The following is a 25,746-nucleotide window of genomic DNA, read 5'->3' as shown; positions in this document are numbered from 1 at the left end:
CCCGCAGGTCCATCCGCATCGTGGCGCTGGGCAACGAGGGCGACGCGTCCCACCAGGACCCGCGGCCGGCGGGGCTCATCCGCACCTACCTGGGCAGAAGCCCGCTGGTCTCCGGGGACGACGGCGGCTTGGTGCCGAGCGCGGCGGGCGCGCTGGCGCGGCCGGCGTTCGCCGAGTACCAGGCCAGCGCGTTCGGGAACGTCCGGCTGCTGGTGCACGACTGTCCCGTCTGGGTGAGCGCGCGGCCGCGCCCCCTCTGCGCGAGCGAGCGGAGGGGCCGCGGCCCCGGGGTCGGGGTTTTGGTTGGGGGGCGTTTTGGGGAGCATCTTCGAGCCTTTGTTTCAGGGCCGGGGACGGGACGGAGAACGCTAACCGGCTGCACGGCCGAGAGCCCGGCAAATCCCCAGCGCTTGCTCTGCGCTCCGCTGTGAGCTGCGCCTTCGTAGACAGCTGACAGTGGACTGTGCCAGCCCCGGGGACGGGGTCGCCAGCTCTCTTAGCAAAGAGCAGTGCTTTCTCGTGCCAGCCCTGTGGAGGATAGGGTAGTAGTGTGCTATAAATACGGCCCTCGCAGAGCTCAGCACAGGCACTGGGACCGATCAGAAATAGTATCTGTGGAAACGGGTGGGGCGAGGGGACAGGGACTGAAAATTAATTTCAAACGACTTGCTTGTAGCACGTCTGAAAAAGTTTAGTGTTTTCAATTTTAATAATGCAAATACATTTTTATATTAGTCGTTTGTGGTTAATGGCCCATCAATCAGAAATTAATGTTGCTGGAAAAAAATTTTTTTTTTCTTTTTGAGACAGGTCTCGCTATGCGCTTCAGGCTGGCCTTCAACTCACTTTGTAGCCCAGGCTGGCCTCGAATCTGGAGCAATCCTCCTGCCTCAGCCTCCTCAGTGCTGGGATTACAGGCGTGTACCACCACGTCCGGGAGAAGTTTTTAAAAACCTTTAAGATTTGTGCTAATTGAATTAAATTATAGTAAAGTAGATACATTTTAGCCGAATTCTTGGTGCTTTATAAAGAGATGAAGGACTTTGTTTCTTGCACATTTTCAGTACACTGTAAAATATTAACGATCTATAAATGAATATTTTTATTTAATCCTCTTTGAGAATGTCAGGTTCTTTACTGGTATTGGAGTTACATATATTATGGTTAAAGACTGCATTTTTTGTAACAGAAGAAACTGTTTGAAAAAGAAAACACAGGCCCGGGGATACAGCTCAGTGGCACAGCCCCTGCCTGGCAAGCGCAAGGTCCTGGGTTCGATTACCCGTACCGGAAAAAAAAAAAAAAAAAAAAAAAAACCAATAAACAACAACAACAAAGCACAAATTAGCGTTATGTGAGGTTTTACTTTCAAACAGCAATTTGAAAAACAATGAATCAGGGCTATAGGGAAGTAGCATACCTCTCTAAAGCGGTATGTAACCTGGGCATGGTGGCACACGCCTGTAATTCCAGCATTCGGGAAGTTGAGGCAGGAGGATCACGGAGCCTGGGCCACATAATGAGTTCAGGGCCAGCCTGAACTACATAGCAAGACCCAGTACCCACCCCCACCTCCCCAAAAAAAGAAAAGAAAGAATGTACTTTAAAAAAATGTTTATGCCAATTTCCACATTATGGAAAAAAAAATCAGTTTTCCACATCCATTTTCAATGAAAAGAAAGTTATGTTCATGTGCTAAAATAAGCTACAAGCAGGCCCTTTCAGTGTAAGGGCTGCTGTTAAACTCTTCAGAAAGACTGGTGGTGGTGTCCCTCAGAAGCTTCTATGGAGAACTCCTTGGCAGGAGTCTACACAAGCAAATGAAATCTTTCTTTTCCTTTGGCCCTTTCATTTTGAAAGATCTTACAGTGAAAAGCCTTATTGGTTCTACATGCAGTTGAATGAAAGGTTAGTGAAAGGAGTAAATTAACGTAGAGAAAATAATGGGCCAGTTTGTAATGGGTCCTCACACCTAGTAGGTTACATTTGCAGAGTTCTTCATTCTAAGGTTTTTTTTTTTTTTTTTTCTCTTGGTAGTAAGTAAAGATCTTCAGGGATACTAGAATTGATGGTGTTACTCAGCTGTTACTGACATATATCCTGAATCAGAATATTAAACATAGCAGAGCAGGTAGAGCACAAATTTTGATACCAAAAGGATGTGATTTCAGATCTGTTGTGTCTGGTAAATCATTTACCTCCTCTTTGCCTTAATTCCCTGCCTACAGAGTGATCATAATAATCTGTGCTTCCTAGGGCTGTGCTGAGGGGAAAGTGAGATAGTAGGGTAAAGTTTTCTAAACACAGTGGCTGGTGTGGAGTGATGGGAAGGGTGGCTACTGTTATAACACAGTGTTTATTATAACTGTAGTACAATGTATCACTCATACTAAACAAAGTTTCCTAACATCACTCAAAAACCTATACCAATAGAGTAGATCTAGACAGCAGTTTTAGCAACTAGTAAATGCTGTATTTACAGGCACGCAATCAAGTAGAATAAAATTCTTTCCTTGTAGAAATTTAGATTTTGTTTTAAAAGATGAGTTCATTTCTCCAGATGTAGCTCCAGGCCTTCTGTTGCATAACCCCCTAGAGGAAATCCTGGAACTGATTTACAAGGGGTGGGAGAATTTGATTTCCTTCATAATTCTCTAAGGCAGTGGAGCATTTTCCCTTAGGCATAGCTCAAAAAGAAATGAGTTGTTGCTGCCTTGGGGTTGGAATGAAGTAGTTGTGCTTCTTTTCTAGTTATTTTGTGTCGATCCTTGACCTTACTCTGACTTCTTGTTGTACATAGTTGGCATTTCTAAAAGAAATGTGCTTCAAGTTCATTAGATGTAGCCCATTATTTATTATCATTCTCTCTTATTAACCTTTTTTATGCAGTTATATTACTATTTCATTTCACATTTTTAGATGTTTCCTGTTTACCAAACATATTTTGTAAAAAGACATTGTAGTAATACATTCATAATTTTTTTCTGCAGGCTTTTTTATTTTGTTTTGTTTGTTTGTCTTTTTGAGATGGTGTTTCACTATGCAGTTCAGGCTGGCCTTGAACTCACTTTGTAACTAAGGCTGGACTCAAACCCTTTTTTTTGAAGCAGTCCTGCTGCTTCAGCTTCCCAAGTGCTGGGATTATAGGAGTGTGTCACCATGCCCAGCTCTTCTGCAGGTTTAAAATCTAGGTTTTTTTTTTTCCTTTCTCTCTTTCTTTTTTTTTCTTTTCTTGACAAAGTCTCCTTATGTAGTTCAGACTGGCCTTGAACTCACTGTGTAGCCCAGGCTGACCTCAAAAGTGGCAGTGATTCTCCAGCCTGAACCTCTGGAGTGCTGAGATTATAGGTGTGTGCCACCACACCCAGCTTCTGATTTGTTTTACAGGTAAAAGTACTTAGTGTTTATGGCCTCAATACTGTAGATGTTCGTGATGCCCAAACTTTTTTTTTTTAAGACAGGGTCTTACTATGTATTTCAGGATGGCCTTAAACTCACTAGCATAGGCTGGTTGAGAATTTGTAGTGATCCTCCTGCCTTAGCCTCTTGAGTGCCAGGACTACGGGCTTGGACGACCATGCCCAGCTCCCAAACACATTTTTTTCCCATGACATTTTCCCTTAAACATCTCTTCTTCCCCGTATGCCTCTCCAGCAAGTCTAGAATTTGAACTCTTTGGAATGTGTAAAGCAGCTACTTTTGATTTATTCTCCCAGAGTTATGTGGTTGCTTAGTATTGGTGCCATATATATTCAGTTATGAATACTGTTTTTCTGACTTTATCTTGTTTTTTTTGTTTTATACTCTGTTGTACTGGAGTACTTTGAGCTTGAATAGTGTAAAGATACAATTGGGACTGAGTGGGTTTGTGGTTTGGAATGTGGAAGTTGGTGTAAAGTCGGCTGGGAAGGGTTCCCGTGTTCTTGGGCTGCGTCCTGTATGGTTTTCGGCGCAAGCCCTTTACACTCTACCAGATTCAGTCCCTTCTATTCAATCTTTTCCCTATCCAAACTGGATAGTCCAGTTTGCCTTTTCTTGTGTGTTGGTCACCTAAACTTCCTTCAAACCTGCTCTGTCCATTCCACTTTCACTAATGGATTTATGTCTAAAAATTCTGCAATTCTCAGAGGGTGCTTGTGAGAGACAGACAGGTGGGGGCGGGTGTGGGGAATGGGGGAAGCACTTCTATTCTCCAAAGGGCACTCCTATATAAGGTGCCTCCATGCTATATAGACTGTTCCATCGTAGGATAAAAGGTCTGTCTCAACAATTTGATCTTGACTAGTTGATTTGAACTTTATTAACCCTGCTTTGGATTCACATTTCAAAGTGCCAACTTCCATAGCCCAACAGAGTTTGGACTGCTTAGCCACATCTAGCTTTCTTATTTCCTTAATCTTGCTTTATTGCATCCAAGAGATACATACCAAAGGCCATAGGAAAGGACAAGTAATGATTAATAGTTAACTAGGCTATGAGAAAAAGCAACTGGTGCATATTTGGCAGCAGAATTAGAATACATAACAATATTTTCTTTACACTACTGTTTGCACATGAAGTTACTTATGACCCCAATTCTGAATAGAAACATTATAAATGATAGTACAAAAGTCAAGATTTTAGAGCTAGAAAGGTCTGTCCTGAATTATGTGAGCAAAATACATGCATTGCAGTTATGTACCTTCCCATGTTATCATCTTCCACAGTATGTGTTTTGGACACATACCTCCTACTTTCCCTTTAACACACAGTATGAATTGAAAGTATGTGTGAATTTTTCAGATGTGAATACAATTTAGGGAATGTACACGATTCACAGTATGTTGCAATTTGAAATACTGGAAAATTCTGCAGTGTCTATCTAGGTCACAGAAAATCTTCTGAAGCTTCGTTGCCTCTGCTGATAGTCTTGCATCTAACGCTGTGTTGTTACATTTTTGAAATTATTAGTGATTAAAAGCAGCATAATTTTAAAACGAAGTGCCTATTCTGAAGTATAGACTTTGAAAGAGGTTGCTTATTTTATCAGACTCAAGAATTCTTTCAGTAGCTTGTCTAGCCAGTGAATGAGCTAAACGCATACAAATTTTTTAAAAAAGAGTTGGCAGCAAACATTTTAAACTTTATGTAGTTACCTATTGAAAAACAAATTCTGTTAATTCCAAAAATTAAAAGGTAGCAAAACATCTGAACTAGTATACTATCGTGTGTTTCATGATTGATTTAAAGATGAGTAGACTAAAGCTTGCTGTCTGCATTTTGGTCTAGGACATTTTTGACAGCGATTGGTACACGTCTCGAAACCTGATTGGGAGTGCTGACATCATTGTGATCAAGTACAATGTAAACGACAAGTTTTCATTCCATGAAGTAAAGGATAATTATATTCCAGTAATAAAAAGAGCATTAAATTCAATTCCAGTCATCATTGCTGCAGTTGGTACCAGACAAAATGGTAAGTACTGAATTTTCATCATGAGAATGAGGATGCAAGTAAGTAAGTTTAAGTAGAGCTAAATTTATTAATAATTAATAGGTTTTGTTTGAAGCCCCAAATCATGGGTTCACATACTTGCTATTGTCTCTGTCACTTGATATGATAATACAGCAAAAGAGAACCACCAACTTCCGTTGTGAGTCTGCTGCTACCGATGTGTCTTAAATTGTTCTTCCACGGTCTTGAAAGAGGTCAGCTGGTCTGTTCTTTTGATATATGAAAGATATTAGGCTGGCACTGAGCCCTAGAAAGCTCTTTCTGATAGTTCAGAGGTCTGTCCAGTTGGAAGGGTGGATTGTGCAGATACAGATGTGGGCGTGGGAACAGAATTTTGAGGTAGGTGATGGTGACACCAAAACACTTGACAGCAGTGTCTGAGGAAAGGTGGTTCCAGTTGTTACTGCTCTGCAGACAGTTGTTAAATAATTCAGGGCCAGCTGAAGAGTCACTAAGATTTGGTAGTGCTTTCTGGATCTTCTCAGTGGCATTTCCTCAGTAAAGCTGCCACTATTATTTGTATTCATTACTTTTTTTAACTTTTTGTTGTTGTTGTTGTTTAGCAAAGTAAAGGACATGAAGCTCATTAGTTTTAGGGTATAGCTGAATGTGTTTGTTCCTTTGAACACATCACTTGTAGCACTCCTGGAGACTCCCCCAGGCCTCTTTTTTTGTCCACCAGTACCGGGAATCGAACTCATGAACTTGCACTTGCCAGGCAGGCGCTGTGCCACTGAGCTAAATTCCCAGCCTGTTCCCTCAGGCCTCTTTCCCCCATAATAACCTCTCTCCTCAGAGGTAACTGCTGTTCCCGCTTTAACAGCACAGATTCGTGTTACGTATTCTTGAACTTCATACAGGTGGAATTATATAGTACTGTACGTAGTGCTTATCTGGACTTTGCTCTTTTTATTGCTTTAAATTCTTTTGTATGAATATGCCATAATTGATGTATCCATTCTCCTTTTGATGATCCTTAGGTTGTTCCCTAGAGTAGGACTGCTGGGTCACAGGCTTGGTGTATGTTTAGCGCTAGTAGATACAAATACAGCAAGCTTGACCTGCACTTGACCCTGTATCCTCTCCGCTGTTTTGTCTTTTCTCTTCCTTCTCCTTGCCCTCCTCCTTCTCTTTTTCCTCCTCCCTGTCCTTCTGCTTTTTTCCCTTCTGGTCATGGTTCTTGAAAGAGTAATCCATACTTCCTGACTCCACTTCCTCCAGTTCCTTTTTCTAGCCTATTATTATCTCACTTTGAATTTCAGGTTCACACCAAGTTCTCATGTGGGGTTGCCAGTTACATCTTTAACTTTATATACTTTATTTTTATTTTTATTTTTTTTATTTTTTTGTGGTTTTTCTCCAGTACCGGGAACCGAACTCACAACCTTGCGCTTGCCAGGCAGGCGCTTTTGCCACTGAGCTAAATCCCCAGCCCCTATATACTTTACATTCAAACGAATGTGTCTATAACAAATTTAACACATTTTAGTTAGAATTCTCCCCTTGAGAGTATTCAGACATGCCTCTCCCTTTGCTTCTAATTCCCCTTCACCCCAACAGTGAGCGCTAAATATGGCAGAATTGCTTCCTGGGGCTCCATCCTGTGACTCTCCCTCTTGCTCTTTACGCAGACCCTTAGCCTGCTTGTCACTCCTCCATAAACACACAGTGATTGTCCAGGCTTGCTCCTGACCCATGTCTCCACCCATGCAGTTCTCCACCACCAATCCCCCCCCCCCGCTTCAGTGAATAATGCAAAGTCTCTTCCTGCATCTGAACTAGGACCTTGCCAGACTCACCTTTTTCTCCACCCTCCATGTCTGGTTCATTAAGAAGCTCCTTTGATTTGTTGTTTGTTTGTTTGTTTGTTTGTTTTTTGAGACAGGGTCTTGCTATGCAGTTCAGGCTGGCTTTGAGCTCACTTTGTAGCCTCACTGGCCTCGAACTCGCAAGGACCCTCCTGCCTCAGCCTCCTGAGTGCTGGGATTACAGGCATGTGCCACCACACCCGGCTTGCTCCTTTGATTCTATATTTTAAATAAATCTCAAACTCAGTGGTCTTTCTGGGCTGTGTGGTTTTTGATCATTTTGTGACTGGTATTTTCTGAGGGAGAAGAAGATGGTAATGAGGTTTTCTCCTGGCATATTTCTTCACTCTTCACATCTTCTGGCCTGAGACACTAGTGTGTGTTGTGTTCATATTCCAACTCAGCCTTCTAGTGTCTGCTGCCAAATAAGCGTGTGCTATAGGTGGCAGAGATGTCCCTGGAGGTCATTCCTGTACTAGGACAGTTATCAAACACTTCACTGCTCAAGCGAGTGACTGCAAGCCACTTCTAAAACCTAAAGTTACAAAACCTAAATTTAAATTTCCCCTTATAGAAGAATTCCCCAGATAACCATGATTCCTGGAAAGCTGCCTGGTGCAAGATAAATTTAATTAGAGTGGAAATAGAGAGTGATCTCAATCAAATATAATTCCATTGCAGATTTGGCAAATCTTATGACCATGTGGAAGAATATTGTTCAAGTTCCTCCCAGGGCTTTGGAAATGAGCCGGAAGAGAAGGAAGGGCCTTTAAGCTTCAGTGTCATTATCTTCATGATAAATTGACCTCTGGCCTCTTATTCTCAGTTTGCCCCTTTCTGAAATAAATTCTCTGAGAATAATCGTGCTAGAATAAAGGTCGGATTGTGACATCCGTTGCTTGGAATTCTTTAGGAACTTCCTTGTTCACTAACTTTTATTTTGCAAAATATCAAACCTAATAAGGTTGAAAAGAATAGGATGTTGAACCCAAAAATTTATAAATCTGTGGGAGAAAGGAGCCTGTAGGCAGGTAAAAATACATAAAATAAGGGCCTTGTCAGGCTTCCTAGGCAAATCTTGACTAGGAAGAGTTAAAACTTTATTGGAGAGAGCAGTTAACAGGACAAGAGGGGAGGTGAGAGATAGAGCACAGGAGAAGCCAGGTGCTCCAGACCAAGGTAGCCGCCCTCCCACCTCCAGTGAAATGCAGAGGAGACAAGAGGTGGCCACTTAAAAGAACTCTTATTTATGGGAATACACACGTATGCATCTATATACATATATACATACATGTATAGAGAGATAGATAGATAGATGGATGGATGGATTCCCACTGTAGGGCCAGTCTATTACCGCACTAGGTAAATCACTAACTCAAACTTATATGTAAGGCTCTTCCTAATCTCCCCGTATAAATTCCAGAGACAAGGCCCTGACAAGGACAAGTGGACCAACTTAGCAACGTGCATGTAGACAGTGGGACCCCAGGTTAGGGCTTTGAGGCCTGGGACCCATCTGTGACAGCCCAGAGCAACCAGTCAGGTTATGACAAGTTCCGGGTAGAGGGAAGGGCCCTGGCACCCAATAAAAGAAGTCAGGAACAAAGAGCCTGTGGGTTCTGTATCTTTCTGGAGCCCCCTGCTCAGATTCTTATCTGGGTAGCTAGCTATCTCCTTTATTCCTTTTTCCAATGAAGTGTCTTCCTTTCCTTAAATTTTGTACAGTAATACCTTGGTTCAGAAATGCTTCTGTTAGCCGGGCGTGGTGGCGCACGCCTGTAATCCCAGCACTTGGGAGGCTGAGGCAGGAGGATCGTTCCAAGTTCGAGGCCAGCCTGAACTGCATAGCAAGACCCTGTCTCAAAAACACACACACAAAAAATGCTTCTGTTCAGGAACAATTCGATTTGCAAACAGAAGCAATAGGCAGAATTTTGCTTCCGTTTGCAAACTCTGCATTGGGTGACAAACATGACAGTGGCCATCGTGCCTAGAATAGTGGAACAAATTAAGTTAGTGGACTGAGGTACCGCGGTGTGTCTAATTCACGGCTGGTACTGAGTTGAAGGTGAGCAGCTCAGACAGTGGAGCAGGGGAGCTGTGGGGCACACCTCCTAGTATGACAGACCCACATGTGCACAAACGTACATATTTGTGTGTAAACCATGTGAGGGTAAGTTGTAAATTACGAGATTTCTTCACCCTTAATTACTTCAGCATGCATCATTTAGGAAAAAGGCTATTGTCTTATTAGCCATAGTAAATCATTACTCAGACGTAGCTTACTGTTATTTATTATGCTATTTAAAATATAATCCATATTTCTGTTATCCTAATTGTATCAATAATGTGTTTTATGACCATCATTTTTTTTAATCCAGGATGTAAATTAGACATTGGTTTTATTTATCATGTCTCTCTAGTGTCCATTAATCCTGAGCGGTTCCGCAATATGTTTTAGGTGTTTTGGTTTTGGTTTTGTTTTTGTTTTTGTGAGCGGTGTCTTTCATGACACTGATAATTTTTAAAAACTGGGGCCTAGGGGCTGGGGATTTAGCTCAGTGGCACAGCGCCTGCCTGGCAAGTGTGAGGTCGTGAGTTTGATTCCCAGTACTGGGAAAAAACCCAAAAACCAAAAAAAACAAACTGGGGCCTATTAGCCAGACATAGTGGCACACGCCTGTAATCCCAGCACTCAGGAGGCTGAGGCAGGAGAATCATTGCAAATTTAAGACCTGCCTGGGCTACAAAGTGAGCTCAAGTCCAGCCTGAACTGCATAGTGAGACCCTGTCTCAAAAAGACAAAAAAACAAAACAAACAAACAGAAAAACAATGGGGCCTATTATTTTACCCATTTTCTTCAGTGGTGATAAATGTGTTTGCAAGGTAAAGTAGTGATTTTTCTGTCATTCCTTCTACACATAATAGGTGATATTGTCTTCTGTAAATAGAGATTTTCCTTCTTTCTACTGCTACTCTGTCCCTTTAGAATCATTATGGTTCATGAATTTGTTTTTCAACTCAACATTTTACGTTTTGCTTCTTCTGATCACTCCTGTTGCCCTGGAGGGAGCCTTTAGGGTAGCTCCAAGCAGTTTGTAAGCCTGCCTTCTTTTCCTACCAAAATGTCCAGGGCTCACCTAGTCCTTTGCTGTCCCAACCCTGCAACTAGCCCTTTCTCAGGGAGCTCTGGTTCTTTTCAGTGGACAATAACATCTAGGTACCAGTATTCTAGGGACCAGTATCTGGACTGTGGGGTAGTCAGTCCTTTTCAGTGTCATTGCTTCCAGATCCTTTCATTGGAAAGAGTCAGGGATTATCTGGGAGTGCAATGAATGTTTCCTTTAAAAAAAAAAAATAGCCGGTACAGCGCATGCCTGCAATCTTAGCCCTCAGGAGCTGATAGCAGGAGCAGTGCCTTGAGTTTAAGGGCAGCCTGGGAGTTCAAGGCCAGCCTGAACTACATAACAAGACCCTGTCTCAAAAAAACTGAAAACAAACAAACAAACAAAAAAAAACCCCAAAATTAAAATTAGAAAAACTTTACATTAAAAGACACATTGTTGTTAATTCCCTCTTCAAGTGTGCTTACCACATTATTCCTGGTACTTTCCTAGCAGTTCTGGCAGTCTTCTTTGTGTCTTTACAAGGTGTGATCAAAATTTGGTGACTGCTGCTGCCTAGGCCATCCAGTGAAAAGGCAGAAAAATATTATAGCATGTCCTTAAACATCTTGCCTCCTGGGTCTGGGACCATGTAACTTACGGTGCTTTCCCAAAGTCAAAATGACCTTGAAAGGTAAGTGTTTTGAATTGATTCAGGACATCAGGGCAGCCATGATGGTGGAACTAAAGACACTCACAAAAGGACTTTCAGGGCTGCTTCAGAAAGAGGCAAGAATGGTAGAATAAGTGTGTTTGAAGTGAGGGGGAATATTTTGAGGGGATTAATGTCAATGTGTCTTTTACTGCAGTAAATTTTATTTTAATTTATTAATGATGTATTAATTAATTAATTAATTTTGAGCTAGGGTGTTGCTTTGAGGTACAAGCTGGGCCTGAACTCACTGTATAGTCCTGGCTGGCCTCAAATTCATAGCAGTCCTCCTGCCTCAGCCTCTGAGTAGTGGGATTACAGGCGTGTGCCACCACTCCTGGCTTGTAATGAAATTTTTAAAAGATTAAGTGTTAACTATGTATTTTGATTACCCCTTGTATATTTTTTAACTCAGGGGTTCCCATTGACGCTCTTATTCCAATTCAGTACTTGGATCTGTCCTTAATAATTTCTTGTGTCAAAATTCTTACGAGAAATGCAGGATCCTTCGTGGTCTAGCTTCCAGCTACTTCTAGAAATTTGTACGGCACAACCCTGTGCGTGCCAGTCACACTGAGCTGCTGAAGAACTCAGCGTGGTACTCTAAGCCCTGGAAAAGCCTCGGTTTTCTGACTTCTTTATACATTGCCATCTGTCTGGTTTTTTAATTGTGTCTTATCCTTACTAGGCTGGTGTTGATACTTCTGTCTGTTCTCTGATTCTTTTATCTTGTCACTTTATGCTTTTGATCCTTTGTGTTGCGTTTGTCCGTGGCCTTTTTTTTTTTTGACGGCTCCTGTGTTATTTCTTCTGGATCTGTTCTGTTTTTCTGCTTGATTAAAATTTTTATTTCAACAGGTTTTCATTTGTATCTAGTGACTCTAATTGGATCTTTCATAATCTCTTGTTCCTGTCTTTTTTTTTTTTTTTTTTTTTGGTTTTTCTCCGCTACTGGGAACCGAACTCACGACCTTGCGCTTGCCAGGCAGGCGCTTTTGCCGCTGAGCTAAATCCCCAGCCCATCTTGTTCCTGTCTTAAGGATGCAGTTCTTTTTTGTTTTACGGATGCAGTTCTTTTTTGTCTTTTGAGACAAGGTCTTGCTATGCAATTCTGCTGATCTTGAACTCACTATGGAGCCAAAGCTGAAGGATGCAATTCTTTCTTTATTTATTTCTTTTATCTTTTTGAGACAGGGTCTTGCTATGCAGTTCAGGCTGGCCTTGAGCTCACTTTGTAGTCCAGGCTGGTCTTGAACTCACAGTGATCCTCCTGCTTCAGCCTCCCAAGTGCTGGGATTACCACACGCGGCCATAAGGATGCAGTTCTTTATGAAGGAAAAGTTTGGGTTAGTTATCTGTAATTAGTTTTTCATTGACTTGTTAAGTCTGGTGGGGTGGGCATCCTAAGTTTTCCCGTTGATGAGATTTTGTTTTGTGGTGTGAATGTTTTTGCTGATTCTTAATTCGCCTGCTTTTGCAGTTTCCTTTCCCCATGGGAGCAATGCCTTCCTCTTCCCAACTGCTGTCTTGGGGTTGGGGTGGAAGTGAGACTGCACACAGGACCAACAGGCCTCTCTGCCCTCTACCTTGTGCCCCAGCTAATCACCAGTCGGTTGCTTTGGGGCCTCCTCCTACTTCTTGCTCCCTCTTTGTTGAGCAGTGAATACTGTTGTTGTTGCTGCCATCTGTGAGGTCCCACGGGTGCTCTGCGTGTTTGTCTGCTCTAGTCCTGTCCTGTCTGCCTGCCTGCAGGCACTGCTGCTTTCTGGGAAGATGGCCTCTCCTCTGTGATTTCTTTTAGTATAGCTTTAGATTCAATCCTCCCTTCTTTTTTGCCTCCCTCCATCCCTGTCTTCCTTCCTTCTTTCCCATCCCCAGCGTCATTATTTAATCACTCCTGTGGTTTGGCAGGGAGAGGAGGTCACAGCGTAGCCTTAGCTTTTTTTTCTTTTTAAGTTGGGGTACTGGGTATTAAACTCAGGGTCTTTGCATTGAGCTCCATTAACAGCTTTGCTTTGCTTTGCTCCACTCCCGCCTCCCTCCCCTGCACTGCCCTAGTTCTGAGACAGTATCTTGCTGTCCCTAAGTTGCTGGTATTACAGGTGCACATCACCACACCAGCCTCTCAGCTTGCCATCTTGACACTGAAAATGAAAATGTTTCCTTTAGTTTCACATTTGGGCCTCTTCATATGCTGTGTCCTGTAACTAGAGTGTCCTTTCTACAGCCCCTATCATATCTGCTTAGCAAATTTATACTCATTCTTTAAATCCCTACCTTTGCTTTTAATCAACGAAGGCAGTAATTTCCTGTGCTGTGCCTGTAGTGTGATGGTTAGCCTTAATTGTGTCAACTTGATCGGCTTCAGAAAGACTCAGGGGATGCAAAAAGTGCATTTCTGAGTGTGTCTGTGTGGGTTACGGAGGCATGGCCTTGGGTACTATATGTGATTCCTGGCTCCTTTCTCTCCTGCTCTGCTTTCTGGCCTCCATGAACTAAGCAGCGTTGCTTAACCATGCCAGTCCGCCATGATGTCCTGCCACGGAGCCACTGACCGTGGATTGAATGCCCTGAAACCATGATCTACACTAAACCTCTCCTCCTTTAATAGTGAGTGTTGGGTATTATATCTCAGCAGTGAGAAAGCTAATGCAGAGAATTGATACCAGAAAAGTGGTGCCTTTGCTGTGGCTGTACCTCTGTTGTTCAGAAGCATTGGAACTGGTTTGCAGAAGTATAGGAAACCTGCCTTCTAGGAATGCCTAACTGGAGGAGATGAATGGAGATGAAAGACAAGACACAGAGATCACTTTGAGGGAGGGGGGCCGTGTGGCTCTCTTGTCCCCATGGACAAAGCCCTGAGCATTTGGCTCACCTCTCTTTATTTACTTAGACATGGGAGCAAGTAATTCGGGTAATAAAGAATCATCTGCCTCCTGTTATCTGTAGTAAGTGCCCAGGTAAACAACCGGTCTCTGCTGTGTTGACTCTTCCCTGAAACTTGCAATGTTCCAGCATGCCTGTGTGTTGTCAGAAGAGCATAGCTTGCTGTTTCTCACCTTTGTGCTCACAGTGAAGGTCAGCTTGGCCTCTGTCCTCATTATCTGGTCTCCTACACAAAAGTTTGGGAAGATTTGGGGATCTGAGCTAGAGAAGTGTTGGAATGTTGTAAGCAGAGCCTGCTGGGTGATTCTGGTTGAAGTGCAGGAGACCAGAATGCTCATAGGAATGCAAACAGCAAAGGCCAGACTCAGGAAGTTCACTCGGGAATGAGAACGCCATTGGCAGTTAGACTAGAGGTCATGTGTGTTAGGCTCTGGCAGAAAATTTGTCTGCATTTTGCTTATGTCTTGGAACTTTGCAGGAGGCTAAGGGCAGTGGACTAATTAATCTGGTGGGTGAAATTTCAAAGCAGCGCAGCACTGAGGCTGTGTTGTGAGCGCTGCTGTCTGCTTTTAGGTTTATAGTGAGAATTAGGGCAAAAAAAAAACCCCAAAAAACAGAACACAAAATTTGGAAAAAAACTTACTTTGGCCCAGAACAAACTATGTCTGATGTCAAGGCCAAAAGAGGTATGGTCACTGAAGAGATAAGTGCCATTTAAAAGAAACCAAGTACTTCTTACAAGAAGAAAGACACCTTATAAGCATCTCAGAGATCAGTAAGACTCCACACATCACAGGTTCAAGGGTGCAGAAGAATAAACATTTCATTTGATATGAGAGGCCCTGGGTCTCCTGCTTGAGAAGGGCTTCCCGTGGAATTGGTTCCCTGGGATTCTTTTCATTGTACTCAGCCATCCAGGCACTCAGAGGCTGCTACAGCCATGGCACGGGGGGGCCCAGCTACTGCTCAGGCTGGCAGTGGATCTTGTCCACATGATGCTGGTTTTACAAGCATGCAAAATGCAAGAGTTGTTGTGCCAGGGGGGCTTTCATCCAGATTTCAGAGAAAGAGCTGGAGGCCCAGCAAGGAGCAGTGCGTGAGGCTGTAGGAATGAAGCTGCAGGTGCAGTGGAGACATCAGGCTGTCAGAGATACCAGGAATGTGGGACATTTACTAAGGAAAACCACAGCCTGAGGGTGAAGCTAGCTTAACAGAGAGGCTGTGTGGGCTACAACATGCGAGTTCACAGAGATGAGGCTTCCCAAGTCCTCTGGAACTCAAATCTGTCTGTCACATGTCCTGGATTCTGGAAATGGAAGTATAGAGTGTAATGTTTGCTTGCCTGTGAGTCCTTGCTTTGGTTCTATTTTATCTCCTTGTTCCTGTCTTTTGGAATGGGAATATTTACCCTGTGCTGTTGTATTTTAGGATTCTATAACTTGGTTTTCATTTTTACAGGGTTTCACAGCTGTGAATTTGCCTTGCGTATCAGAGGAGACTTGGATTAATAACTTTTAGCAATGTTAGGACTGTTGAAATTTGGGGAAGGGATTATTGCATTTTTGTTGTATGCGGGATGGTTGTATTATGTTAGGAGGAATTAGGAGCTTCCTGTTATTGTCTTTGTTTGGATATTAGATTATTGTCTTTGACAATTGTCTTCCTGTGTCAACTTGATTTCTTAAGAAATGCCCAGGGGATTAGAAAAGCAGCACATTTGCTGGTATGTGTGGGTGGGTCGTGGAGATGTGAACTTGGGTCCTGTACATGAGTTCTGCTCCCCTCTTTTCTTCCTAGCCACCTTGAACTGAGCAGCTTTGCTCTGTGTTGACCTCTCACCATGCTATTTCTGTCTTGGACCACTAACCATGTACTGAATCCATGAAACCATGAGCTAAGTTAAACCTTTCCTTCTTTATGTAGTGAGTATTCTTATTGTGTCCCAGCAGTGAGACACCTGATACTCATGTTAACTTTGCATACCTTTAGTTTAGTGCTTATTATATTATCTTGAAATCATTATTATCTTGGCTTAGTTTACTATGAGTATCTTTTATATTCCTATATTCTCTGGTGCTAAGTGTGTGCTATATATTCAGAATATTTGTTCAATAAGTGAATGAATGGTTTTATGAATAATCTAAGTGAAAAAATAGTTTTACTACCAAGATGAAATTAATTGACTGTATAAGATATGATTACAAGCCGGATGTGGTGGCGCACGCCTGTAATCCCAGCACTGGGGAGGCTGAGGCAGGAGGATCGTTGCAAGTTCGAGACCAGCCTGGACTACAAAGTGCGCTCAAGGCCAGCCTGAACTGCGTAGGGAGACCCTGTCTCAAAAAGACAAAAAAAAAAAGAAGATATGATTACAAAATAATTACAGAGTTAAATCTAACTATTCAACTCAAAAATGTTTATTTCCAGTCTCACTCCCATCCCTTGTAATACATAAAACTGTTCTAGGTGCCTTTCTGCTCATTCTCTTGGAACTCTTTTTAGAACTTGTTCAGCAAATATAATCATTCTCGTCTCTTTTATTTGTTATATATTTTTGATCAGTTTGTCTTCATTATATGTGGATCTGAATACATTTTTCATTTTTTACCAAATATTGTCTGTCTTTTAAAAAGTTTTTTTTTTTTTAAATTTCTAGAATGTGTCTAGAAGCTATTCATATCCTTAAGCTTCTAAAGATGAACATTTTTTTGTGACAGAGTCTCACTATGCAGTTCAAGCTGGCCTTGAACTCACTATGGTACCCAGGCTGGCCTTGAACTCATGGTGATCCTCTTGCCTCAGCCTCCTGAGTGCTGATTACAGGCATGTGCCACCATGCCCAGCTATAACAGTGGCTTAGAAAGGAATCACAAAATAACTAATAACTAGGAACAAAAGCCTATGCAGAAGGTTTTTAAAAATAGTATTTCAGGGTTGCAGGTATAATTCGGTGGTTGAGTGCTTGCTTAGCATGTGTGAGGCCTGAGGTTTAATCCCCAGCATTACCAGAAAGATTTCATTAAAAAAAATACAGATAAAAGGTTCATAGGCAAGTGGTAACTAAGTAGTCAAATATAGTGATTAGGCATTTTCCTTTTTGATGAGTGAACCAAAAGAAGTATCTCAGTGACTTAGAGGAGGTAGATTATTTTATATTGTGTTCACTTTATTTTTCACTTGAAACTGTACTGATTTTTATCCAGAAATAAAGTTTAACCAGATGATGGCCTGCCCACCCTATTCTGTGAACATAAGGAGACCTTTGTGAACAAGAGAAGGCCTCTGTCTTCAGAAAAGCAAAGGCATCATTTATGAAGGCTTTGTAAAAATGCAAAATGCCAATGTGTTATTTGTTAAGACAGACTAAATTCTTGTTGGAAACCTTGCCCCAAATGTAAAATGATTTGGAAAAAGTAAAAGCAAAAACTCAGATTACAATTTATGGCATAATAAAAGAACCACACTTAATGTTTAAAATCAGTGTATTTTGGGAACCATTAATTCTTTGCCCAGACTAAATTTTAACCTATCTTACTTTCCTCCCAGTACTGGGGTTTGAACCCAGAGAACACTGAGCTACGTCTTCAGCAAGTCCTATCCCCTTTTTAAAAAACATTTTGAGGCCAAGCCTTGCTAAGTTGTCCAGACTGACCTATGTGATTCTCCTGCATTAGCCTCTCAGGCAGCCAGGACTTAAGCCCTCATACCTCACACCTCGTTTATCCTATCTTCCAATGTCATTTTAATTTATCAGGTGGAATAAGTAACAGTTCATTGTTTTTTATGTCTAACTCACAGGGAGACTTGGACAAGTTGCCTAACCCCTCGGCCAATTTTCTCTAAAGTGAGGCTGTACGTACATGGGTTTTGAGTTCAAAAATACTTTCAGTGATGGTAAAGTGATCTAAATCACATGTGTCACTGTGTGACTGCACATGCACACCTACTGCATGCCAATATACATGGCACGTAGTGCACTGAAGCTCCTTAGTGTGTGCTGCATCTGTAGAGGTACATGGTGGGACCAAAAAAAAGAAAATCCCATAAATGTTAAATTTTTTAATAACTATTACACTAAAAGACGCGGTGTGATTAACCTCCCGCAAAATACTTTCCTTCACTCCAACACACCACCTTATTCTTGCCGCTTCGGAAGCAGTCCGTGAGGATCTCTAGCTGTGCTGTCGTGGCTACTTCAGTTTCCTCTGTTGATTGAAAACGTTTACGTTTCATGGTCGCTTTGACTGTGGCGAAGAGCCAGAAATCACGCAGTGCCGTGTCGGGCGAGTAGAGTGATGAGAGCACACTGTGATGTCGGAGGAGCCTGCCTTTCTGTTGGGTGGAGCTCAGCAGCAGCGTTAACCAAGGGTTTGATCACACCTTCTAAAGACTCGTGACAGAGCACTTCCAAGAACTGCTTCAGGAAATGGCACGAGGTGTGTTTAGAGTGAGGGTAAGGATTTTGAGGGGTTTAATAGTAGTGTAATGTGTCTTTTTCTATAATATAGTTTAAAAGTTTGAACATTCACCGTAAATGTTGATTGCCCCTTGTATGTAGGCACCTGTATGCAGCCAGTGGTCAGGAAGTTGGTTGTGCTAGTTGCTTCAAATGCCCTCTCAGGGCCTCCGTACTCCCTCCCTCCGTCCGTGCTGGTTGGCTCGTGCACACAGCTGGGCCCCTTCCGGGTGTTATTCTCTGCTGATGGAGCTGCCTTGCCCAAGGTTATGTAGCTCCCTGATGTGGGCCTCAGTTCATTTCTGGTCAGTTTAGGAATGGTGTGCAAAGGCCCAGCTGTCGGTCACTGAGAGAGGAGCAACTCTTAGCTGGCCAGCTGAGCTGCAGCGCCCTTTGGGTCAGCCATGGCCTGTGGTACGCGGCATTGCAGTTTAGGTTTCCCTCTACCCAGACCCATATCCCCCAGGCCCGAGAAGAGCTGTTCCCAGATCAGCCCTCCTGCACACCGGTCCCGAGGGACGCAATTCCAGGAAGCCAGCCTGGAGCCTTGAGCGTTTCTAGACATGGCTTTCCTGCCCTTTGACCTGGCTGCCTTCTGCACGGTGACACAGCCACTGTGGTCGTGAGAAAAACAAAGTGAGTCCTTCCTAAGGACTGTGCTTAGAGACAGGCCTGTCTCCACCTCCCAGCCGTAAATCTGTTCAGGATGCCACCAGGAACCTTGAGATGGTTTACTTTTTGAGTAAACTACGTCTTTACTCCTTCAGGTTTTAGTGTTTTTATCTTAGAAAGATAAAAAGTGGTTGAATGTGGTCTCTAAAGTCGAGTGATTCAGAGTCAGATGATTGAAGTGTCCAGATTAATGGAATGTACTTAATGTGAAATTTACAGAGAGAGCAGCAGTTTGTAGCCGGGAAATCAAGGTCCAGCTGAGGGTTCTGTTAATGAAAGAGTCTAAGATTGATTCAAACTTGGCGAATATATTTATATAAAGATTTATTACCAAAAAGTCCAGCCCACTGTTTTTCATGGTTTCTGTGGGCCATAAAGTTACTAAATTTAAATTCTTTTCCACCAGCGAGAAATGATGTCAAGTCTGTGTTAAAAGCAGCAGGTCTAACATTACTTGCAGTTTAATTTAATTGCTATACCAGTTTTGTAATATCTATTCACCTATTCTTAAATTATTCTCTCTCTGTCTTTCTCTCTCTCTCTCTCTCTCTCTCTCTCTCTCTCTCTTTTTCTTTCAGACAGCATTTCCCGTGTAGTTTGGGCTAGTCTTGAACTCATTACATAGCCCAGGCTGGCATCTAACTTGAAAATCCTCCTGCCTCAGCTTCCTGAGTGCTGAGATTACAGGCATGCGCCTCCACACCCAGTTTAAATTCTATTTTCTAAAATACTGTTTCTTTTCCTTGCAGTGAATGTCTGTTTACTTAGGGATCTTTCTGCCATCAACACTCTAGGCAGACAGTGTCTCTAGTTTGATCACTCAATTTGTTGTTCAGTGTTCCTATTTTCTGTGCGTATTTTTTCTTGTTTAATTTCAAGCCTCTTTCTTTTCGAATTCATTTTCTCAGAAGAACTGCCTTGTACCTGCCCTTTGTGTACCTCCGACCGAGGGAGCTGTGTCAGTACAACGGAAGGGATCCAGCTGGCTAAAGAACTAGGAGCGACGTATCTTGAGCTGCACAGCCTGGATGACTTCTATATAGGAAAGTACTTTGGAGGCGTGGTGAGTGGATGTGTGTGTTGCGTATAGTCGTGTGCCAGGCTGGCCCTTGAGCTGTTCTCTAGAACATCCGTTAGAGCTTTAGTTTTAAAAGCGTGATTAGTCTCAGCCTAGAGCAGTGCTGGCGAGGCTATGGCGTGTGGGCCGCAGGGGGCTGCTTGTTATCACTGAACGCTCCCAAAGGTTTGCCATCACTGACCCAGAGAAATAAGAGTGAGTAGCAAAGATTTTACCAGAGTAAAATTAGACATTTTCCCCCTAAATGAAAGATTTTCCATTGTCATATTTTAGAATGTTTTGGAATCTCTTGGTGGCACTTCAGGGTCCACACGGTGCGTGTTTTCTTACACAGGCCTGTGACGTCACGGGACAGTAATCATGTTCACGCGGCTCAGTGAACTCAGCAACCTGAATCTGTGGGGCCTCATATTTCTCTTTCATTGCCATCTACCATTTGGAAGTAATGATTTTTCCTCCTCTGTTCATGCTTTGACAAGAGTTCACACCCTAATCTTGTTGGAGCTCAGACTTACGCAGAGGAGCCACTCACACGGAGAGCTTCGTGCTGGATGTTGGGAGCAAGGGCTGGCTTGCTCAGCTGTGGGACAGGGACTGCGTCTTGCAGGCATCGGGTGCTCATAGAGGTCCCCCCCGCCCCCGTATATTAGGACTGGAAGCTCCTTGGCAAAGGACCTGGGAGTTGTATTGTTTGAGATTTTCCTGACTTTGAGCTGTCTTTCCAACCCGCCAATAAGTGACTCAACAGACAGATCTGATAATCATCCCTGAGAGGTTAAAACCAGCTCCTTGTGAAGCTTGACCGCTTGGAAATTCTCCATCGGCCCCTGGCTCTGTGCTCAGTACTCTTCCCAGTGTGCCAGCAGCTGCACTGTGTACATTCGTGTAGAGACCCTGAAGTCTCCACTGGTGGCCAGAGAGCTGACTAACTGGGCTGAAATAATAGACAAATATAAATGCTGCTGATTTATATCAAATATACATGGCTATTATTTATTCAGTAATTTTATTGTAGTTGTCTTTAAAATCTTAATTGGGTAAAGAATTGTGCATTTCCCTAAATACCTGGTGGGTTGGGACAAAAAAGATGTCTCGGTGTCATTTGTTTGATGTTTCACTGGCTGGATTTGGTTTCACTTGAGAACGCGGAGGCCGACTGTGTTCGGAGCCCTGCATCTCCTGGCTTCCCATGTTGGGTTCCCAAGCCTGAGATAGGAGGGTCACTGTTCCCACCTTCCACTTCCTGCCTTTTCTTCTCTTCTTTTTCCTCTCTGTTTCTCTTTTTTCCTAGCACCGAATACTGCAACCAGGGTTAGAGGCACAATCAGAATTGAAGGTGTGATCAGGGTTGTCAGAAAGACATGGTGGTTTCTCCTCTTCCTACCCCTTGCCTCCTCCCCTCCCCCTCTTCTTCCTCGCCTTCCCCCTCCCTCTCCCCTGCTCCCCCTCCCTCTCCTTTTCCCTCCCCCTACCTCTCCTCCTCTTCCCCCCCCCCCCTCTTCCTCCCCCCCTCTTCCCCTCCCCCTCCCCCGTCTCCCTTCCCTCTCCTCCTCCTGACTTGACAAGACTATGAAGTATGATCAGAAAGATCTCCTTTTAGACTCTTTTTAACAGTAACGTGCAGCTGAGGTCCTGAGTGTAAGAAATAAAGGCATTCTCAGAACGTGGATGGAGATGATAGTATTGGAATAAGGGCATTTAACGCTGTGTGTAGGAGTCAGACATGAAGAGCTATGCAGCGCTTCCTTCAGACTGGGCAAGAAGGGCGCCTACTGGGAGCTTCAGGGAGCCCTGCCTGGCCTTCGTCCATTGCACCCCTTCCTTCCCATAGCGTACATGTCAGTGGAGCCAAGGGGATGTGCCCACCCAGAACTGGTGCGGCTGGCTCCCCTCTGAGATCTTCCCCCACCGTGATGGGAGCCAGTGCATTTGGCTATTTACACTTCCATTAATTGACATACACTAATAAAAAATTTCAGCCCCTCAAGCCTTTCAGGTGGTCTGTAGGCGCATGTAGGTGGTAGCTGCTTTATTGGATAGTGCAGATGTTATGCAGCGTTTCCATGTGCACAGAAGGTTCTGTTGGGCAGTGCTGTGACTCTGCTCCCAAACCTCAGATCCCAGAATTCTCTGCCCAGAGTCTGTGTCCTGGACTCCTGGGAGGCCTCTTTCCTGGGTTTGCCCTCCTAGTGGTGGACTGCATTGCTGGGGCCTGGCAGGGGCTCAGGGATGGCTTCATAAGGTCAAGGAGGAGAGGATGGGCAGAGATTGCATGGCCACTTGGGCACACAGAGCTCCTGGGGGTATGGGGTGGGGCTTGGCTGGACCCAAGGAGAGGTGGTCCTTGGGTCCAGGAGGTGGGAGCTTCCTTTCTTGTGCTGCAGGACCCTTCCAGGGGTCTGAGAATTTAAATCTCAGTGTGACTGTCCAGACCTTTATGTTGATATATTTGTCAAAGCAAGAGTATAGCGTATCTTTTACACGCCAGTTTTGTTTCTTGATTTGTAGCATTTAGATATCTAGTTTTGTGAGTCGACATCCATTTGTGCTTTTGGCCTTGCAGGGGAGATCACAGGCCTGGAGCTGTAGAGAGCATGTGGACAAGATCGTTGGTTTGTAAAGGACAGATTTCTCGAACAAAAGACATTTGTTCAGGAGAAAAAAGCAAATTTCCTAGCCTATAGGAACATCCATAGACATAAGCCAGATCCTTTCAGCCTTGAATTTTACTACATTATATCAACTGCACTGGTTGCCCCACTGGTAAGATTAGTGATAGCTACACAGCTGTGGTGTGTGGCTTCTTGATTATTTGAGAAAATAATTCCTTGGGTAGGTTTATTTGTGTTTCGAGAAGATACAACCTGTTCCCCTTAGACACATTTTGAAGATTAAAAGTTATGTACAAGTGTTTATTAATGCATGGTACTGAGATTAATGATTGGAAAGCTAGGTGTAGTGGTTTAATCCTTTCATCCTAGGACTCAGGAGGCTGAGACAGGAGGATCACAAGTTTAAGCCCAGTCCGGTCAATTTAGCAAAACCCTGTATCAAAATTAAAAAAATTTAAAAGGATTGGGGATCTAGTTCAATGCAGAGGCCTTGAGTTCAGTCCCTAGCACCACAAAATCAATTGGTAAAAATGATTAGAGGCACAAATAATCATATCAGAGATACTGTTTTGTTGGAGCTCTAATTGAGATTTGATTCGTGTTTTAGTTGGAATACTTTATGATTCAAGCCTTAAATCACAAGACAAGTGAAAAAATGAAGAAAAGGAAGATGAGCAGCTCCTTTCATGGAATTAGACCGCCGCAGCTTGAACAACCAGGTGTGTAGACCTTTGGTAGGTGTTTATTATAAATCATTCCCAGGCCGGGGAGATAGCTCAGCGGCATAGCACCTGCCTGGCAAGTGCGAGGTCCTGAGTTTGATTTCCGGTACCTAAATAAACAAATAAATGAATTACTCCTCACAGTGGTAGAGCACTTACCTAGCATGGGGGTTGGGTTCAGTCCCTCATGCCACACACACACACAGTACGCACTTGATACACAGTATGATGACTGTAGTTTGCAACCGCATATCATGTGGGTTTTTATGTGTTTTATGAAGAACTGAGATTAGTTTAAAGGGTCCAAATATAAAGAAATGAGATGAAAAATGCTAGTTCCTGCTTTGATTATGACCCATTAGATACATGTATTGGATAATCACACTGTACCCCATAACTATGTAGAATTCTTACATGTCAGTTAAAAGGAAATGTTTAAAAAGTAGGCATGTGGTAAGTATTTGTTGAATGTGTGAATATAGATAAAAACCAGGAAAATATAAATTCAAGTGGGAGGCCATTTCCAGTTTTAAAAAATTTCTGATATATAGGGTTTGAACTTTGTGCCTTGCAAATGCCAGGGGAGCCAGGGTCAATTATAGAAGCCCTGGGGCAGTAAATAATTCCTGGGTTGGAAGACGGGAGAGCAATCCTAAATAAATAAGGCAGCTAGCTAGTTTGTACTGATCCAGGGGAGAAAACATACCAGCTCCTCAGAGAATGTGCAACGTCCCATGTCCCCTAGCACTAGAGGAAGCTGCCCTGGGCATGTCCCACGGGCACTTGGTCTGTGGGAACAGGGTCCCCGCAGTGGCTACACAGTGGGTGCTGTCCCTACGTTCACAGGGCCGCTTCAGGTTGCTTCCTCCCCTCCGTCTCCTTGAATAATTCCTGTCCTCCTCCTCCCTCTCCTCCTCTTCCTCCTTTTCCTCTGTCTCCTGATCTTGCACTGGAGATTGAGCCCAGGGGCTCTCTGCCACGCAGTGCTGTACTCAGCGCTTTATTATTATTTACTTTGACACAAGTTCTTACTGTCTAGGTGGGACTCAAACTTGTGATCTGCCAGCCTTAGCCTCTGTCAGTGCTCAGGTTACAGGCATGTGCCAGCACGCCTGGCCTCTTTGGCGGGGGGCAGTACTACAAGCTGAACCCAGGGCCTTCATGCTGAGCTACATCCCCAGCCCATTTTTATTTACTTATTTATTTTTTTTGTTGGGGGAGGTCTTGCTATATAGCCCAGGCTGGCCTGGAACTCACAGCAGTCCTTCTGCCTCAGCCTCCTGAGTGCTGGGACCACAGGTGTATGCCAGCATGTCCCCCCAGCCCCTTTTTAATTTTTATTTTGAGACAGGATCTTGCTAAATCCCTAAGTTGCCCAGGCTGAGCTCGAACTTGTGATCTTCCTGCCTCAGCCTCCCAGAGTGCTGGGATGACAGGTCATGTGCCACCATGCCTGCCTCACAGGGCTGTACAGGCAAAACACTAAACCAACGGAGGGTCCAGGTTGAGTTGGTCTGGGCAGCGCTCTGTGGCTGACTTGTTCTAAGGACCCATCCTGGGCTCTGGGACACGCAGCTCTCAGATGCTTCTCCGCCCCTGAGGCTCTGTGAAGGTCCCAGGGCAGCAGAAGGGAGGCTGCGTGGGTGTAGTGCAGGGAGCCCAGAGCCCTTTGTTATCTGTCTCGAGCCTGGGATTTGCTTTGGAATAAAGGATTTTGGGTTTTGCTAAAGAAGTTTGAACTCTAGCGAGTCAGACAACTGCCTGTCATGGTCGCCCTTCACTTCCCTCAGCGGGGCCGGGGGGACACGCGAGACGGCAGACCTTGGAAGCTGGGGTCTGTGATGCGTGAGGGGAACCGATGGGGACTCCGCCCTGTAGGTGGTCAGAGCGATGAAGGGAAGGTGCCCACCTCCTGTGGAAACGAGGGAGCCGAGGCAACACTTCTGCTGAGCTGTGTTGAGTAGGAAAAGCTATTCTGGGAAGCGTAGTGTTGTAGTAGGAAGAAAACAGCCAGGTCAGAGTAAAACAGGCATGGTGCTTTCAAATGCCAGAATCCAAAAGGTCAGAGCTGATGCTGAGAAGAAGCTAGAGCATTTGAACAGCCTAGCCCTGGACCTGTCTTCTGCCACGGCAGAAATGACTTCAGGTGTGAAGTTGGATTCTTCAGACTTACTCAGTACTTTGTCTGAATGTTTTATCTG

General features: G+C 43.8%; 1 protein-coding gene across 1 annotated transcript in view; it reads left to right on the top strand.

Annotated features, from left to right (window-relative positions):
* Window positions 1–7: 7 nt before the first annotated feature.
* The window catches only part of Rhobtb3 (Rho-related BTB domain containing 3), a gene marked incomplete at its 5' end in the record, with an annotated part of 66,985 nt that continues 41,246 nt past the window's right edge, over window positions 8–25,746 (top strand). The window contains 4 exon segments of the mRNA XM_013512974.1: window positions 8–233; window positions 5,269–5,455; window positions 20,042–20,196; window positions 23,431–23,542. Coding sequence (XP_013368428.1) covers window positions 8–233; window positions 5,269–5,455; window positions 20,042–20,196; window positions 23,431–23,542 — 680 coding nt within the window.

The sequence above is a fragment of the Chinchilla lanigera genome, unplaced genomic scaffold (assembly GCF_000276665.1).
Source record: "Chinchilla lanigera isolate Chin_1 unplaced genomic scaffold, ChiLan1.0 scaffold00017, whole genome shotgun sequence".
Taxonomy (NCBI): domain Eukaryota; kingdom Metazoa; phylum Chordata; class Mammalia; order Rodentia; family Chinchillidae; genus Chinchilla; species Chinchilla lanigera.
Note: the sequence above shows the minus strand (reverse complement) of the source record. Positions and strands in the feature narration are given on the sequence as shown.